Below are 18389 nucleotides of genomic sequence, written 5' to 3' on the forward strand. Positions count from 1 at the left end.
TGTAACCTAACAACAATGTTTTCTTTTATACAATTTCAAAATAATGTGTGTATTATTAATGGAACCCAAAGCGTTTTTAAAGCTGATCTACACACAAATATAAAAGCCACCATTTAACCAGTTAAAGATTTAAAATCTCCCTTGAAATCAGCCTCCTGTAATGCACAGCAGAGAGAAGGGTAGCACTGTAAACCAACAAGGCTATACTTGCACAGTCTTGTCCATCTAACACTGGACATTTAGGATAAAGGAGAGTGTGGACCTCATTTGTTTGCTGTCGCTCATTATCCATTCAGGGACGTCCTAGATCAGACTGTATTTTTTTACTGCATACAGTTTAATGATAATTAAACTGTGTGGCAGCACGCAGGTAAAATCACCTGGTTGTATCCAGGATGGGAAATATGTGTGTCCTAGATTCAGGCTTTATGCAGACTTTTACAATTAGAGGGGAAGAGTTAATGAGCCCAGCTGTAGTAAGTGGGCTCATTAAGACCTCTACAAAAAACCCCAGCATGCATAGGGAGATGCTCCATCCTGGAACCAGTTTTGTGTTGTATAGGCTGGGGAGTGTGTCACCTGTACTGTGCGGTGAGTTAACGCTTGTGTGGCAAAACCTTTACAACAAAGGCAGGGACTGGTACAGCACAAGGCTGCACCCAGTTGTTACACAGGGAGTCTACGTGTGTAGTTAGAGGTCAAGCTGACCAGGATTTATTTTCTTGTTTTATTTTGTTTGGCTGTTATATGTATCACTGCATGTAGCATAAATAAACCGGATCTTTTGTTTTTTTAACCTACACCGCTGTCTGCTGTGCCTGACTTTGTGTTGTGAACCCATCCAGGGGGTCACACACACCCGCTGCCGAGCTAACCCCTCACAACTGGTAATGATATAATATTACCACTCCTTATAACCAAACCATACTAGTGACAAAAAAGAAAAGAAATGGTATTGGGAGCACTTAGCGCTGGGTCCAAATTCATAACAGCCTTTGTTAAACCCTGTTTAAGTAATGAATAGTCTTTATTACCTAACAAAACATTTGAGGGGATAAAGACTGTTCCTTTTATTCAATAAAGTTTGTTATGATTTTTTTTAATTCTTTATTTAGACTGGTCATACATTATACGATTTTCTTGTACAATTTTCCTTTTAGATTTAGCAAAACCACATAATATGGGGTCAAACCTAAAACTTTCAATTTGTATTCAATCAGGCAGGCATAGTAAAGATAAATCTAAAGGAAATCTAATAAGAAAATTGTAAAATGTATGGCCAGTCTTAAGGTTTTTCAGCCTACATAGATGACAAAAAGATAAAAGCGCCTGGCAAGTGGCACTAAGTCTATAGAGTAGGTGCACATAACAATGACCAGCATAGGCTTACATTAAATACCAAAGATAAAGAAATGCCTGGAATTACAAAAAAATAAAGAAAAATGGCGAAAGGGATTTTAGGGAACTGGGGTGTCCCAAGGTTCCCATTACAGTGCGCCACTGGGTGCCCCACACATAGAACAACCAGGTAGTGGCTAGCCTTCAACACCTGTGGTTCAGAAGGCTTCCTAAACCAATTTGGAGCTCAACAGGCTATGCCAGCAGCACAATCTGCTGAAAAAGTATAGTCGAACCAGTAGAACAAAGTTTTGCAGTATTGTTCTTCTGTATGGTTAAAGGATGCCAGTATTTCATCAATGGAGCATATTTCCTGAATTTTTCAAAGCCAAACTCCCAAAGGTGGTGCTGTCATTTGTTGCCAGAACAGTGATATATAGGCCTTGGCTGTGTAAGCAATTGGATAGTGAGAGGGCATGTGTACTGCCTGGAGGGCACTTGAGAGCCAGGTGTAGCAGGTGAGCTACTAGGTCATCACCCAGTTGAACATCAGTGAGTTTGTAGGTCAGGTTCCAAACCCAAGTCCAAAATGGTTGCAGAACTGAGCAGGTCCATAAGATGTGCATATGTACCATCCTGGCTAAGACGTCTCCAGCACAGGGAGGAGATTTGCAGAAAGATCTTGTGAAGGGCCGAATAAACTTTGTATTGTGAATCAAAATTTGAATCCCTGTTTCTCAAACAGCATTGGCATTGTTATGCCATTCATAACATTGTTATAAAATTTAACAGTACCATGTATTTCTTAACTGGATTGTAGCATGCAGAAAGATCTGAGGGCAGCACATACCTTGGATTTGCCATCTACTAAATGTATCAGGATTATAAATCTGCCTGCACAGGATTATAAATTCTGTGGCAGGTTAAACAGTTCCATTCATGTATTTTAAACAAATATATATATATATATATATATATATATATATATATATATATATATATATATATATATATATATATATTTGTTAATTGTATTTATTTAACTTCAATTCCCACAGTGGATGTATCTATGTACTGTTCTAACAACTTTTATGCTTTTTTTTTCCCCCCTTCATAGTGCCAGTGGCTGATATTAAAGCAATACTAACTGGAAAGGACTGTCCGCACATGAAGGAGAAAGGTGCTCTCAAACAAAACAAGGTGAGCCCTCCCAAACGCATGTATCCTGCAATATTCAATATATTGCTTTTTTCCTGTCATGCTTCACCAGAGCTCCACATTTCTTTGAAGTGGCACATTTTTTTTTCACTTTGTTAACTAAGTCTGTATTTAATAGATGACATCTATGGATGCCTTGAAGCCGTCATAGTAGTATAATTACACGGTAGGCTCCTCGTGTGTCAGAATTCCTAGTACTAATGTAAAGAATATTTCTAAGCCTGAGGAAAGTATAAACAATTACTTTGCATATTAATTAACAAGAACATATCAATGACAGTTGAGTAGATTAAAGCATTTTTTTTTTTTTATTGTTTTGATTTTTCTATGTGTTTTGTCAAATTAAGGGTGTTTTTTTAATTGGCAAGGACTATTGTGGTAATAGCCGTTGTTCTTTCAGAAGAACATGATGAAGAACATGATGAGAATTATTTTTCTGCCTTTTTTTCTTGAGCTTGCATCAGTGTAAATTATAGATGTACGAACAGTTTTACAGTAGCTTGAATTTCTCATAGAACCTGCTAAACATAATAATACGATCTTTTATGTAGCCATTCTTTTTTATCTGAACTTGTACACCTCGGCTCCCTTGCAATGCTGTTTGCATGAGTTATGATTTGAATTTTTACCATGTGCTTTATTTGCTATACACTGAAGTCTTTACCACTGCTCCAATGAAATCCTTTTCTCAGTTCTTAACTCAGTTAATACAGTCATCTTAGAGACTGGAAAAACTGCAGGTCACCTTTATCCATGTTTTTAGCATAGTGCCAAGAACTGACATTAATACCTTTGTAAAGTCATCACACTATTCCCTTGAAAAAATAACAAGTTAGATATTAGGGTTAGGGTTTTAAAGAGTAAATTTTAACTTTCACTGGGTTAAGACATTTTTCACTGCTTTTGAAATGAGTGGGCCTGGCTTAAGCTTGGTACACACTATGAGATTATTGGACAAATGATTGTCCTTTTTTTTTCTTTTTTTTTTTTTGCATACAAGTCTCCATATCAAAAATGAAGAGGTTACTAAAGTTAAAAAAATTCTCATACAAAAGAAAAAAAAAATTCGGAAGTGATGAACTGTATTGTATTTTTGGACTAAAACTGTTCTGATTAAATGAAAACCGTCCGATCTGGCATCGTACGACAAAAGGTTTTGTGCTTGTCCAATCGGATAATTTTGCACAACCTGTCCGGGATCTGCTCTCGTAAGCTGTGTACGAATGATCAGATTATCATATGATTGCTTTAAAAGTGGTACTTTTAATGCGATTTTCTGATTGTGTGTACTAGGCTTTAGGGGTAGGGTGCATGTACATAAACAGAATTGTCATTTAATTGAAATTAGCTGAGGAATTCTTTAAAACTGCAGACAAATTTCTTTTTGTAGTTTTGAATACAACTGGGAAGGGGTTTTTACTGCTGTACGATGTTTCATTGAGAACATTTTCCCTGTACTAATGACAACTTGTCACCAGTACAAAATGTAATGAGAAATCTCTAAAGGTTACGCAGACACTTTTTCACATAAATTGAAAAGGTGAACTACCCACATCAGCTTTCCCAGCCCCTTCAGTCCCCAGCCGCCATGATCACAATTTATTGCCACCCACTCCAGCCTCTGTATTAGTCTTGATATTTCAAAGCTTCACAACGCAGCCCAGAGACTATATTGCATCATAATGTTCTCAATGTTATGCGTCCATTGGTTAGCATGGGCATGCCAAACGCTGACCAATGAGAATCTCTCCTGAGGCTTTTTTCTTCTGGGTTGGCATTAAAATAAGATTCCCATTGGTCACTAGACATGAGCGCCTTCAAAAAATTTGTTTCGTTCTGTTCCGTTTCGATTCGTAATAAAATTAATTCGTATTTCGTTCCTGAAATTCCGTTCTGTTTCGTACGAAATATGAATTTTCGTACGAACGTTCTTTACCATGAATTTAAAGGCAAAAACATTGCTCATTATGCTTATTATGACTTGCAGAAGACTTCTGTGATAGAAGTCAATGTAAGTTGCCTGAAGACATCAGTGAAGGACTTTCATCCTCTCTGGGCAGTCTGCCAAGAAAAGAACAAAATGATACAATGTTTCTTCTTCAATGGGCTGAACTCCCTGTGTAGAAGTTCTCAGTTTAACCATTTAAAGACTAAATCTTTTTTGACACTTGTTGCTTACAAGTAAAAATCCAGTATTTTCTGCTAGAAAATCACTCAGAAGCCCCAAAAATTATATATATATATTTTTTAGCAGAGACCCTAGGGAATAAAATAGCAGTTGTTGCAATATTTTATGTGACGCGGTATTTGCGCAGAGGTCTTTCAAATGCAAGTTAGCCCTTTTTTTTTCGGTCGACCTCTAGAAAGCACTGACATTAGCAGCGTGACATACAGCAATGACACCTGCAACCGCTATTTTATTCCCTAGGGTCTCTGCTAAAAAATATATATAATTTTTGGGGCTTCTGAGTGATTTTCTAGCAGAAAATACTGGATTTTTACTTGTAAGCAACGAGTGTCAAAAAAGATTTAGTCTTTGGTTAAACTGAGAACTTCTACACACGGAGTTCAGCCCATTGAAGAAGAAACATTGTATCATTTTGTTCTTTTCTTGGCAGCCTGCCCAGAGGATGAAAGTCTTTCACTGATGTCTTCAGGCAACTTACATTGACTTCTATCACAGAAGTCTTCTGCAAGTCATAATAAGCATAATGACTGAAAACGCGGTAAAAAACGATACGAACCGCGGTAAAAAACGCCGCAAAAAACGCTGATCCGAAATCCGGAATTCGTAAACAAAAGTTCGTATTCCGTACAGAATTCGGACGCACGGCAATTCGTATTTCGGATCCTCCCGAATTTGAGATTCGTACGAAACGAATCACACATGTCTATTGGTCACCTGGTCATGCTGACCAGTGACCACTCATTATTGCAAGAATTATGATTTTACATAACCTCCAGGCCTGTGTAGTTATGTTTTGAAATGTCTGTACAGTTTCACTAGCTGGGGAGGGCGGCAGATGATGGTAATTGCGGAAGCTACTGTAAGAAAAGCGGGGGGGGGGGAAACTTGTTGTGAGTTTATGAACCTTTTAATTTTTATTTTTTTTAATGAAATTATGACCTAATCCTTTATATTTTGGCTGGATACTCCTTTAAGTACACCTGTCATGAAACAAATATGTAGGCTGCCATTTATTGGGCTTTTTTTGAAAACCTCTAGTTGTCTGGGTGTGGCTCAGATCGAGCATTAGCATGCAGCAAACGAAAGCTGGAAGGAAAAAAGAGCAATGATCAATTACATATTTCTGTCATGAAAAGTTTTCTTTAATGTAGATATTGGATCGCTGTCAATTTATTTGGAAAGTGCTTCAACAATACCAATCAAATACACATTTCATGTTTCATTTGTAACTTGTGAAATGCCATGTTTTGCTGTCCATTGAGAAAATCTTTATCATCAAGTACTGGCACATTTTACAATTTACACATGGATGTTTAGAGTCATTTTACTGTTTCACTGTTTATCCCCAAAGTGGACAAACCAAAAGGCAGAAAGGTGACATCTTATAGAGAACTTTAATATAAGATAATGCCTTTGTACATGTCGTGTGCCAAACCACGTAAACCTAGTTTGTAAATTTTCTTGACTTTGTGAATGAATGAAGGAAATACTTGTATAGTGGACAATGCGAACTGAATCGCCTCAAGGCGCTGTTGAATTTGTGGATTGATCCAGACATTTTCAAGTTACCCAATTAAAACTTCCTAACTAAAAATCTAGCATTTCTGAAAACATCTACAATTGTATTAATATCTTTACTTAACCATGAATGCTATGTTCCATAAATTGCCTTACACAAGCGCATCTCTGTTTAACACTTATACTCAGCTGTCTGTTTTATCGTTTAGGAGGTGCTCGAACTAGCATTTTCAATCATGTATGAATCCAACTGCCAACTAAATTTCATTGCTCCAGATAAACATGAGGTAAGTTTAATGGTTTGATTTTTTATGTGGAGAGTATTATTGTCAACCATCTTTGTAATTGCCTCTGTCAACAGGTTTTTTTTTTTTTTTGCATTTCCATACAAGTCTATAGGAATACAAAAACCTACTTGAAGCAGGTTAGAAGATGAACTGCAGGTCAAAATGCACCTGCATTGAATGAATGTTCACAGAAGCGTCTCAAACTGATGCCATTGATGCAAGCCCCACACCATAGGTGTGTGCAGTCTATTGCATTAGGGTGTGCACGACAAAGCTCAAGCTTGTGTGTGTGTATATATATATATATATATATATATATATATATATATATATATATACACACACACACGCACTCTTATAAACAAATGTGAAACGTCTGCCTGAAAAATAATCATTAATGATTAGGCTCTTTATAACTTTAGCTCTATAAGCAGTCTTTGCTCCCTACTTTGCAATGTTACATAATTGTTAATTACTGTTCCTTTTTCCAATGCAAGTTTAAAGTGGAATTAAACTCCACTTTTGAACTTTTACTGTACCTACCGGTAAGCCCATAATAGTAAGACCTACAGGTCTTACTTTTAGGTATGGTCCCAATATTTATCTAAATTATTTTTGTGAGAGCCGTGCTACACAATCTATTTTCTATCTTCATCCTGATTCGGATTTTAGTAAAACAGTCTTGCAAGTCTGAAAAAAATATATCATTTAAGTATACAAATTATCCATGGAATTATTGTCAAGTTAACCAACACATGCATGTGTAATGCTTACATTTGAGTGGGGATTTAGGCACCAGTGACATATGGACAAGGGTTAAAGTAAAACTTATCATGAAAGAATTATGGAGTTGCCATTGCTGATCACCTTTGAAAATACTACATACCTGGTTCTGTCTAGTCACAAATGGGCTGCACAATGACTGTGTGTCACTGCTCTTTCAGTGCAAGTTTTTAGATCTGATCTGACTTGATTAAAAACAACAAACACTTTATAAAGTGAACTAAGCTTAACAGTAATAATCACATTCTCTGATATACAAATGGCCACTAGAGGTCCTTTACAAATCGGTGTATGAGATGCAGTTATTAAAACGAGCAACAGAAAGCGAAAAAAAAAAATTCTAAAATATACTATAGTTTCCTGTAAAAAGTAAAAAAAAAAAAAAAAAACTTCTATCCATTATATTGATAACTATCAGACCTTATTATTTAAACAGTCTTTAGCCATTATCAGCAAGTTCTAAATGTTATAGATATTAAAATATTTTAAAAAGTAAAGTACATTAACAGGATGTTATTAAAATAATAAGCAAACGTTACTTGCAGCAGGAAATATTCGCTTAGAAACATTTCAGAATTCTGCTTTTAGAAAGCACTGGTTCAGACACTTGTTATTGATTGGAAGGCAGCTATGTCTAATGCTTTATCATATGAGTAATCAGTCTACACACATTGAGGGTGCCCTATCCACTGTAAGAAAATATGAGTGGTTAGATTCACCAAATACTGTCTTATATTCTTTCCCTTGTTTTCTCTGTTCTTGCAACATCTGGACAGAAGTGGATATGAGTTCTAGAGACTCAATAACACCTGGCTCTTGTTTCTTTTTTTTTTTTTTTCGTATTTCTCCTGCGCTAACCTCAGATAGGTTAGCGCAGGAGAAATACAAAAAATAGACATCACTCACTGTGTGAATATAGTCAACCCACACTTCAGTTTACCTGCTTTATTGTTTAAGGGAAATGTGGCATATTTATAGTGAGCGCATATTTTTTTTACAATTACAGTGTTTACCTTAACCAGTTTAGCTCCAGAGCAATTTTTTTTTTTAAATCTTAATTTCTGGAAATAAAATTACTTAAACCCTCAGAACATTATTTTTCTGAAAGCAAAGGCCCTGTAGAATAAAAAGGTGATAGTTGCACATTTTTATGTCACTTTGCACAGCTGTTTATTAAACTCAAATTTAAAAAAATATATATAATAAAATACATTTTAGTGCAAAAACACACCATATAATACCCATGTTTGGTTAAAATATAAAAGATGAGGTTGCATCGAGTAAATAGATACCAAGCATGCCATGTCCTAAAATTGTGTTCGTCTGTAATATCAACAAAAACTAGGGTGCCCAATAATCACTATAGGTGGCGCTTTAAAAAAAACCTTTACAGCTAATCAGTCTCAAGTTAATAAGGTCTTGAGCTAGAACTATTATTCTCACTCTGGTGTTCATGGTGATATGTCCCACATGTGGTGCGACCACAGTTTACATATACGTGCACACCCTGGGCTTGCTTATGCGCTTACGCAGGTGTGCGGGCACCGAGAGTGTCACCGATTTTTTATATATATTTTATTATTTTAGTTTTTTTTAACTTTTTTTCTTTTATTTGTTTCTTTATTTTTACTTGATTGCTATCACAAGGGGTTAATAAACCCCTATGTGATAGCATTGGGCAGATGACATGTACTCTTTTAGGTCTAAAAGACCCCAAAGTCTCCATCTGCCCTTCACACCATCTAACCAAGTCCAGATCAGCTTGGTTATAAAAAGCGGAGTTACCCTTTCAGTTGGATTCATGTATTTTCATGAATGCTTTCATATGTTTTTATGTGTTAATCAACATGCATGCATTTCATGTGTTGCCATTTTTATCAACAGACCCTATAATGTGTTCACGTATCAAAAAATAAAATAAAAACAACACTTGTCAACACGTCACACAGATGTGAATTAGCACCATTTTAAATGACTAATCTATGTGCATGCAGTGATGTTTCACACTTTAGTGTGAATGTGTTAAAATGCATTGATGTGACTGAGCCCTTAAAGCAGTAGTAAACCGCTAAAAGAAAAAAAAATAGCAATGCAGATTTAAGTCATAATGTATTAGTATGCACCACACCAACTGCATGTTGTGTGAATACCTTCTAAACAGTGCAAGTTTAAGCCCTTGTAAACACGGTCGGACATTCCGACGGAAAATGTCCGATCGGACCGTGTTGTCAGATAATCCGACTGTGTGTGGGCTCCTTCGGACTGTTTCCATCGGAATAGCCGACGGACAAAGTTTTAGAGCTGGGCTATAAAACTTTCCGACAACATGATCTGATCGGACTTTGTCCGATTGTGTGTAGAGAATTCCGATCGGACAAAGTGCTACGCATGCTCAGATCAAATTCCTACAGCAAAGCTATTGGCTACTAGCCTGAACGTAGTCCCCTCGTAACGAAATAACGTCATCATGTTCAGAACGATCGGGTTTTCCGACAACTTTATCCAACCGTGTGTATGCAACACCGGTTTCGAACAAAATCCGTCGGACTAAATCCTACGGATTTTGTTGTCGGAATGTCCGACCGTGTGTACAAGGGCTTAGAGATATTCACCATACCTACAAGTAAAACCTGTAGGTCTTACTATTATGGGCTTACTGGTAGGTACAGTAAAAGTGGAGTTTAATTCCACTTTAAACTTTCATTGGAAAAGGGAACAGTAATTAACAATTATGTAACATTGCAAAATAGGAAGCAGAGACTGCTTATAGAGGTATAGTCTTTAAAAAATGATTTACATATTATTTATACACATCACACTCTCTTTTGTATGTACAGTATATCTCGAAAGATATAAAAAGTACATACATTTGAATACATGTATCTTCTGAAATACAATTATATTGAAATACAATAAATTGAAATACAAACAATAAAACTGTTATTTGGAAAAAAAAAGTACATACATTCTTTTTAGGTCAGCCACACATATGCACATGCATATTTCGTACATGTTCTTAGTATGTCAGTGTCCTCTTGTGTGCAGTGTGTCTTCATACCTGTGAATGACATGGTTACACTTGTGCACGGATGTACAATGGACTTTCTGTATTCTTATGTCATCTTTGTTTCATATATGTTTTTCTGTTAAATATACATTTGCCAATTATCTGTTCTTTCTAACAAAAATATGAGTAAAGCAATGCTATAATTGGATTATGAACATTTTTAAAGATCATATATCACATTATTCTTCCGCCTCTATGCCAAAGGGTTATTTCACTTACTCACTAAGCTTTCAGTAAAGTGATTTTTCTCAGTCCCCTGTGACTACACCAGTCTCCAGCTTCAGTGCATGACCTTTCATTCAAACATCTTCCATAATGTACTGTACCTCCTCAGGGTTCTGTGTTCTGAAATATCTCATATGAATCTCCATCTCAGCTAAAATATGTGAAATACGCATTGTCCTGGTTAAATATTCAAGTCAAAATTGGTCAGCATGGCTATTTTGGGTATACGATTCAAAAGATGTGTTAAACACATATGACACCTACTGTGTTCAATGTGTGCAAGCTAGATTTCAGCACATATCTATGGTAATACACAGCACATTGAAAGAAATGGTGCAGTGTATAATTAATACAACAGCTTAAGAGGGTGGTAACTGCATTTAAGTAGAGGTCAAAACAGAGGTTTAAGGATACAAACTGGTATAAGAATGCTGAAACGCCACTTTGACATGCTTAAAATGGAGTGATTGCATATGCAGAACACAGTAAATACAGGCAGGCGTAGATTTCATTATGTATGTGTCAGTAAGTTGATTAAATGAGCAATATTAATGCATTCGTTTTTGCATTGTTTAATTTTAAAACTCAGTACCTCTAAAATAAGGACCTTAACATCACAGTCTAAACTAAAAATGTCATCATGTTGCAAAGCGCTGTGCAAACTGTTGGCGCTATTTAAATCATGTATTATAATAATAATCACAGACATTTTAGTATCGATAAAGCCCAACTCCAAGCTGGCCACAAAAATAAATGTGCACCATAGCACCCCGGGATGATTTAACAGGAAGGAATACTTACCCTAATCTATGGCTATTTAGTTTTCCTTCCCTCCAGTTCCAGTAGAGATGACTGGTCCCTCAAAGCAGTTCTTCGTCTCTTTTTGTGTCACCAATGTTTGAACCTGCATTATGTCTGGTGATGTTGATGGCCCGCTTACATTACAGCAATGGGGAAGTAGTACTCGGATACAGTTTGGTTATACTGCCACTCAGAGGAAACGGACACTGACACTTTAGTGTCCTAGGAAGTTGGACACTTTTTACTCAGCCTTGCTGAGTAAAGTCTTAAAAAAATGTTGCCGGCTTTTATACTTGGATTAGTTTTTTTTTTATTGCTAGCCTTAAATGTGATCTTCCAGCACTGGGCTCTGAATTGTGGGACTTTTTAGATCTGAGTAGGTTGTGTTGGTGCTTTCCAGATCTAGAGCTGTGGCACAGCCCCAGATGTGACCCTTTCTCAGAAGAATCACTTAGTGAGTAAGGATGGCTGGGCTTACACCAGGATCTGGGGTGTTGCCCCAGTGGTTTTTTTTCTGATTACTACACCATTTTGTGTGTCTGTTGTTTTTTAAACACTTCCGCCCCAGAGGATTTAGCTGCTCAATGACCAGGCCATTTTTTGTGATACGGCACTGTGTCTCTTTAACTGACAATTTGTACTCAAACAAAATTGATGTCCTTTTTTCCCCACAAATAGAGCTTTCTTTTGGTGGCATTTGATCACCTCTGCGTTTTTTATTTTTTGTGCTATAAACAAAAGAGCAACAATTTTTAAAAAACAATATCTTTTATTTTTTGCTATAATAAGTATCCCAATTTTTAAAAAACAAACCTATTTTCCTCAATTTAGGCATGTATTCTTTTACATATTTTTGGTAAAAAAAAAATCGCAATAAGCGTATATTGATTGGTTTGCACAAAAGTTATAGCGTCTACAAAATAGGGGATAGATTTATAAAATTTTCATTATTATTATTTTTTTTACTAGTAATGGCGGTGATCTGTGGTAATGGCGGTAATGGACACTTATGACATTTTTGAGACAATTGACAATTATACAGTGATCAGTGCTATAAAAATGCACTTATTACTGTATAAATGTCACGGGCAGGCAAAGTGTTCCTTTGGGTGGAGTCATTCACATCTGGTTGTGACCTCCTCTGTGCTGGTCTTGTGCATTTAGGTTGATCCTTTGTGACCTCCTCTTAGTCATTGGCAGCCTTCCTTGTGAGGCAGGAGACATTTAATTTCATTACGATCACCTGAAGAACAAAAGCCCACATGTGACCAAAGTTGCAGACAGACTCTGCTGCCCTGTCAGTGGTTATTGTCCACTCCTCAGTTGGACTGCTATCTATCTTCCCAACTGTATCCATATTCCTGTGTCCCTCCCTTGAAGATAAAGAAAAAGTGTCCACCTGAAGGTGACATTATAACCCAACTGTATCTAAATTAATTTATCCCTCAATGGACCTCAATATTATACAGTAAGTACAAAATCTTATATTATTAGCCACCTCACAGTTATGCTTTAAGGGAAATCCATAGTAAAAGAATATGTAGGCTGCCATTGCTTACCTCTCTTTTTGAAAATGCTAGTTGCATGGCTGCCATGCAGTTCCATAGACTTTCATATGCTGAGTCGCTGATCAGGAACCAGCATTGCAGATTAGAAGTTATAACTTCACTTTGACTTTCTAATCTTGTGTCATTTCAATAACCATAAACTACTGAAGCTAGACCAAAATTAATAGACATGGCCAGGCAGTTGATATTTCCAAAAAGAGGTCAGCAATGGTAGCCTCATAGTACATGGGGAAAAAAAAAAAGGTCAAGCTAATCCCATACTCCAAATTTGAAAAGAGGCACAAACTTCCAGACTCCACCTATAATTGAAATATCAGGTAATTATTTTAATCTTTTAAATCAAGCCAGACAAAATATATGAAATATATCATTGTCACTTGAAAGAAGATGTGCAAATCATTATCATAACCACTCATGCTTTTATTTTCGTTTTGCACAGTACTGCATATGGACAGATGGACTTAATGCCTTACTTGGAAAGGAAATGATCAGTGATCAAACAAGAACTGACATGGACACATTGCTTAGCATGGAAATAAAACTACGCCTTCTAGATCTGGAAAACATACAAATTCCTGATGCACCTCCCCCAATTCCAAAGGAGCCTAGCAATTACGATTTTGTTTACGACTGCAACTGAGACCGTCAGCAAACATGCATTCTTTAACTGGAATTATTAGAACTGGAGATATAAAAGAGGAAACTTTATTTTATTTCTGGTCATCTTCCCCTACCCTTTCATTTCAGACGTTCAGTATTTGGCCAATTCAGGCATATCATAGAAGTAAACTTGGTTGTAAGTTACAATGGGCATTTGCCCTCGAAAACACCAGGAACTAGATGTCCATATTCTTCATGCTTTAAATGACATGTTAACAAGGAATTTTCCACAGACTAGTGCTCTTAGATTTATTTTCTGGATGAAGGAGGAGAATAGACTTGATGGGCAAAGCTGCTTTTTCTTGTACTAAGAGGCACAAAAGAAGGCTACTGATGACCACTCTGAGTCTTTGAATTGAATTTTCTCATTTTCTGCTTTTCCTTTATGCTTCTAAAATAGAAATAGTGTTAAGGTTCTTTAGATCCAGTCAAATGACAGGTTTAGCATAAACTACTACAGTCACTGAATTATGAAACACACTTTTTTGCACTTGTATTTTCAGAATTTGGTATTCGGAGAGTGCTGCTGATCTGTATACCATTGTAAATGCACACATATCCACTTGATGGCTTTGTTTCACAGCACATAGTACTTAAAAGAGACCAGAGACAGAAAACAGAATTGTGATTTATAAAATAAAAATAAAAAATAAAAAAAATAGTAACAGCCCAGATAACTACCACTGCGATGGGAGTTTTACTGGAAATGTCTACGTTTATTAGGCGTAGTGCTTATACATCTTTTAGGTGAAGTGATCTGTTACCAAGTCTGCGATTTACTTAAAAAAAAAAACACTTCTTGGCCTTTATCCTATTTTCCTCATATCCTATAAGAACACATTTGCATGTATAAAGATTATTTAAGCAGGAAACATTTGCATTGCCAGGCTCAAGCAGGGTTAGGAGTATTTTTTTTTTTTAAATAGCTGTTTTGAAAAAAAAGGAGAAGATACTGGTGACCATTTCAGGTTCCTGAATATCAAGCAACAACCAAAACATATGAAGAGTCTGTACTGGTAATCACTGTGATGTCCCTAAACCAACATATCACAAAAATGATGAGCTTAGCAAGGATAACATGAACAAAGATATAAGTAGGGCAGAATTTGTGTGTTTGTGGCAGTTTTGTGAAAGTACTTGGACTTTTTATGAAGCGGGTAGATCTGCTGTATATGGCCGGTGAATACATAATGCATATGATAACATCAATCTATCGCATGGTTTACTAACCCTTATTACCCTTTTGCCAGGTTTTCTTGACCCAGATAACACGTGGCACATGGTGGTTCGATCATTTTACAGATATATTCTTATTGCATCTTTAGGGTATAGCGCAACCAGCTATTTCACAGGCAATTTAATAAAATCATGTTTGTTCCTAAAATTAGCAATTTATATATTGCCACATTGCCATTGTTTACCTTATGGATTTTCTATTTATTTAATATATGCTGAACATTTCATCCAGTGACGTGGAAAAGTTGTACATATTCATAATAAACAGTATGTGCTTTTCTTCTGTTCTCGCTGTTGTGTGGTCTGTCACTTTGAAGGTTTCAGTGAAAAATATTTGTGCAGTTATGATGTGGTGTTAAAAAGGAGAGATTGTTAGTTTGGGGAAAACACATCAAGGTCTGCGTGGTTATAAATGAGCGCTGCACATGCCACTGTAACACAACAATTTTTTTTTTTTTTTTATGAGCAACCTTGATGCAAAAGAATACCTATGCAATAAAAGTAAAGTGTATGTCACACAAGTTATTAATCCAATAAGATGGAGCATTAACACCCCTTTCACACTGGGGCGTTTTTCAGGCTTTTTTACGGCGCTTTAGCGTTAAAAAAAAGTGCCTGTAAAGCGCTTGAAAGAAGCCTCATCTGCAGTCCCAATGTGAAAGCCCAAGTGCTTTAAGAGCCCTTTCACAATGTCAGCGCCCGAAAAATGCTTGTAAAGCGCCGCTTAAACTAGCAGCGCTTTACCAGCGTTTTTCAATCGTTATTGGGGCGTTTTTAACCCCTGCTAGTGGCCAAATAAAGGGTTAAAAGCACCCACAAAACGCTGCTGCCAATAGCATTTTTCAGGCGTTTTACAGGCACTTACCATTGATTTCAATGGGAAGGGGCGCTTTAGGAGCGTTGTATTCACCGCTCCAAAAGCGCTGCAAAGAAGCTGCTTTCAGGACTTTTTTTGACGCCCTGCCAGCACAGCGCCTCAGTGTGAAAGCACTCGGGCTTTTACATTGGGATTGCAGTTGCAGCTTCTTTCATGCGCTTTTTTTAACGCTAAAGCACCTGAAAAACGCCCCAGTGTGAAAGGAATCTTGGTGTGAAAGCACTCAGGCTTTTACATTGGGATTGCAGTTGCGGCTTCTTTCAGGCGCTTTTTTTAACGCTAAAGCGCATGAAAAACGCCTGGAAAACGCCCCAGTGTGAAAGGGGTTTAACGGTTGGTACAAAGTGTATGTTCCATAATTTCTTAACAGTGCTATACTTTATCTAAACCTATCACCATTGTGATGCTGTACCTTGATTTCTCTACATATCAGTGCTCTTCAGTTCCCTTATCTACTATTCGATTTGTTAAGTTAGAAAAGCCTCAACCAATTGACTGCATATGTATGCTTATTCCTGCCCATAAAAATCTTAAAGCTGATCTCCACTTTTAATGCCCTTTTAAAAAAGTTCACAGGAAGCTTTGTATTCCCCAAATAAATGCAAAGCTTCCTCATTGGCAGAGATTGTGACGTCATCCCCCGCCTCTCCATATTGGGGGGTATTGGGAGATTATACTCTTGTGGCAGAGGCTTTTTCCAATGAGTTGCGCTAATCCAAATTATATTTTAGGGCATGTCAGCCCACTTTTATTGAACAAAACAGGAAGTTGACATAACATCACAAAGGAGAACAAGAAAGCGGGACTTTGAAGTATGCTGGATTCTATTCTTGCATTATGTATTTGATTATATTTCAATCATGTGCTATCAAATTTTGGGCTTTTATATATGTATCATGTGCTATCTATTTTTTGGATTATTTATGAATTACATACTTATGTATCAAATTAAGTTATTCATTCAATATTTTATGCAGATATTTAATTATGTGTGTACAGGGCTGGTGCAAGGATTTTTGACACCCTAGGCGAAACCTCATTTTGCCGCCCCCCTTGGCCCCACCCCTGACTCCACCCCCTTTGCCCTTCCCATGTACACCCCACCTTTTTAATGACCACTACTATTTTGCATGCGACACTTTGCTAGACCAGCTAATTGTGGAAATTTTACAGTTTTGCCCCCAAACCAGCTTTCAGATCAAATAATTCAAAACGATAAACGATAAAATAGCAGATTTTTATTTGTAAACGTTTTCACCAGTGCCCTTTAAATGCAGCCTCACCTCTGCCCATCAAATGTTATCTCACTTGTGCCTATCAAATACAGCCTCACCAGCACCCATCAAATACAGACTCACCGGCGCCCATCAATGCCACTTTACCAGCGCCCATCAAATACAGACTCACCAGCACCCATCAAATACAGACTCACCAGCGGCTATCAATGCCGCTTCACCAGTGCCCATCAAATACAGACTCACCAGCACCCATTAATGTCGCTTCACCAGCGCCCATCAAATACAGACTCACCAGCACCCATCAATGTCGCTTCACCAGTGCCCATCAAATACAGACTCACCAGCGGCTATCAATGCCGCTCCCCCAGCGCCCATCAATGCCACTTCACCAGCACCCATCACATACAGACTCACCAGTGGCTATCAATGTCGCTTCACCAGCACCCATCAAATACAGACTCATCAGTGCCCATGAAATACAGACTCACCAGCGGCTATCAATGCCGCTTCACCAGCGCCCATCAATGCTTGTTAACCAGCGCTTATGAATGCAGTCTCACCAGCACCCATCAATGCAGCTTCACCAGTGTCCATCAATGCAGCTTCACCAGTGCCCATCAATGCCGCCTCATCAGCGCCCATCAATATCGCTTCACCAATGCCGCCTCACCAGTGCCCATCAAATACAGACTCGGGGGGGACATTTGGTAGATCAGTCAATAGAATACATATACACTCACACACATTTTAAAATTACATTTGATTGTCATCACATATACAATCTCATTAAAGAGGAAGTAAACCCTGATGAGTGTTACTTCCTCTTTCATTCCCTGCAAAGGTAAAGCATAATGGACTACTATGCATCGCATCGCATCACATTGCATCGCATAGTAGTCCATTATGTGTCACTTTGAAGAAATTAGATTTTTTCAATTTTTTTATTGGATGTTTTATAGCAGAAAGTTTAAAAAAAAATTTTTCTTTTTCAAAATTGTCGCTCTTTTTTTGTTTATTTTACAAAAAATAAAAGCCGCAGAGGTGATCAAATAGCACCAAAAGAAAGTTCTATTTGTGGGAATAAAAGGGACATCTTTTATTTTTATTTGGTTACAGCGTTGCAGTTAAAATAGTAGTTAAAATAACGCAGTGACTTTTTGCAAAAAATGGCCTGGTCATTAAGGAGGGGTAAATCTTTTGGAGAGCAAGTGGATAATAAGGACTGTTTCTTTAATGGACTGTCTATGGACCTTCTCTATACATCAGGGACTGCTTACCAAAGTGGATTCGAACTATGATAGTTACACTTGGTAGAGGGACAGAAGACAATTAAAGGACAGAGGGGCTGGTTTATAAAACAGGGACTGTCCCTATTAATCAGGGAC

At 37.2% G+C, this 18389-nt stretch overlaps 1 protein-coding gene across 7 annotated transcripts in view; it reads left to right on the forward strand.

Annotated features, from left to right (window-relative positions):
- The window catches only part of ELMO1 (engulfment and cell motility 1), a 568419-nt gene extending 553243 nt beyond the window's left edge, over window positions 1-15176 (forward strand). For all 7 annotated transcript variants that reach the window (XM_077491651.1, XM_077491655.1, XM_077491653.1 and 4 more), the window contains 3 exons: window positions 2456-2538; window positions 6472-6549; window positions 13433-15176. In XM_077491651.1, coding sequence (XP_077347777.1) covers window positions 2456-2538; window positions 6472-6549; window positions 13433-13633 — 362 coding nt within the window. In that variant the 3' untranslated portion in view covers window positions 13634-15176. The remainder of the gene's footprint in view (window positions 1-2455; window positions 2539-6471; window positions 6550-13432) is intronic.
- The last annotated feature ends 3213 nt before the right edge of the window (window positions 15177-18389 follow it).

This window comes from Lithobates pipiens, unplaced genomic scaffold, assembly GCF_037356315.1.
Source record: "Lithobates pipiens isolate NorthernLeopardFrog02 unplaced genomic scaffold, aLitPip1_a1.2 Scaffold_19, whole genome shotgun sequence".
Taxonomy (NCBI): Eukaryota; Metazoa; Chordata; class Amphibia; order Anura; family Ranidae; genus Lithobates; species Lithobates pipiens.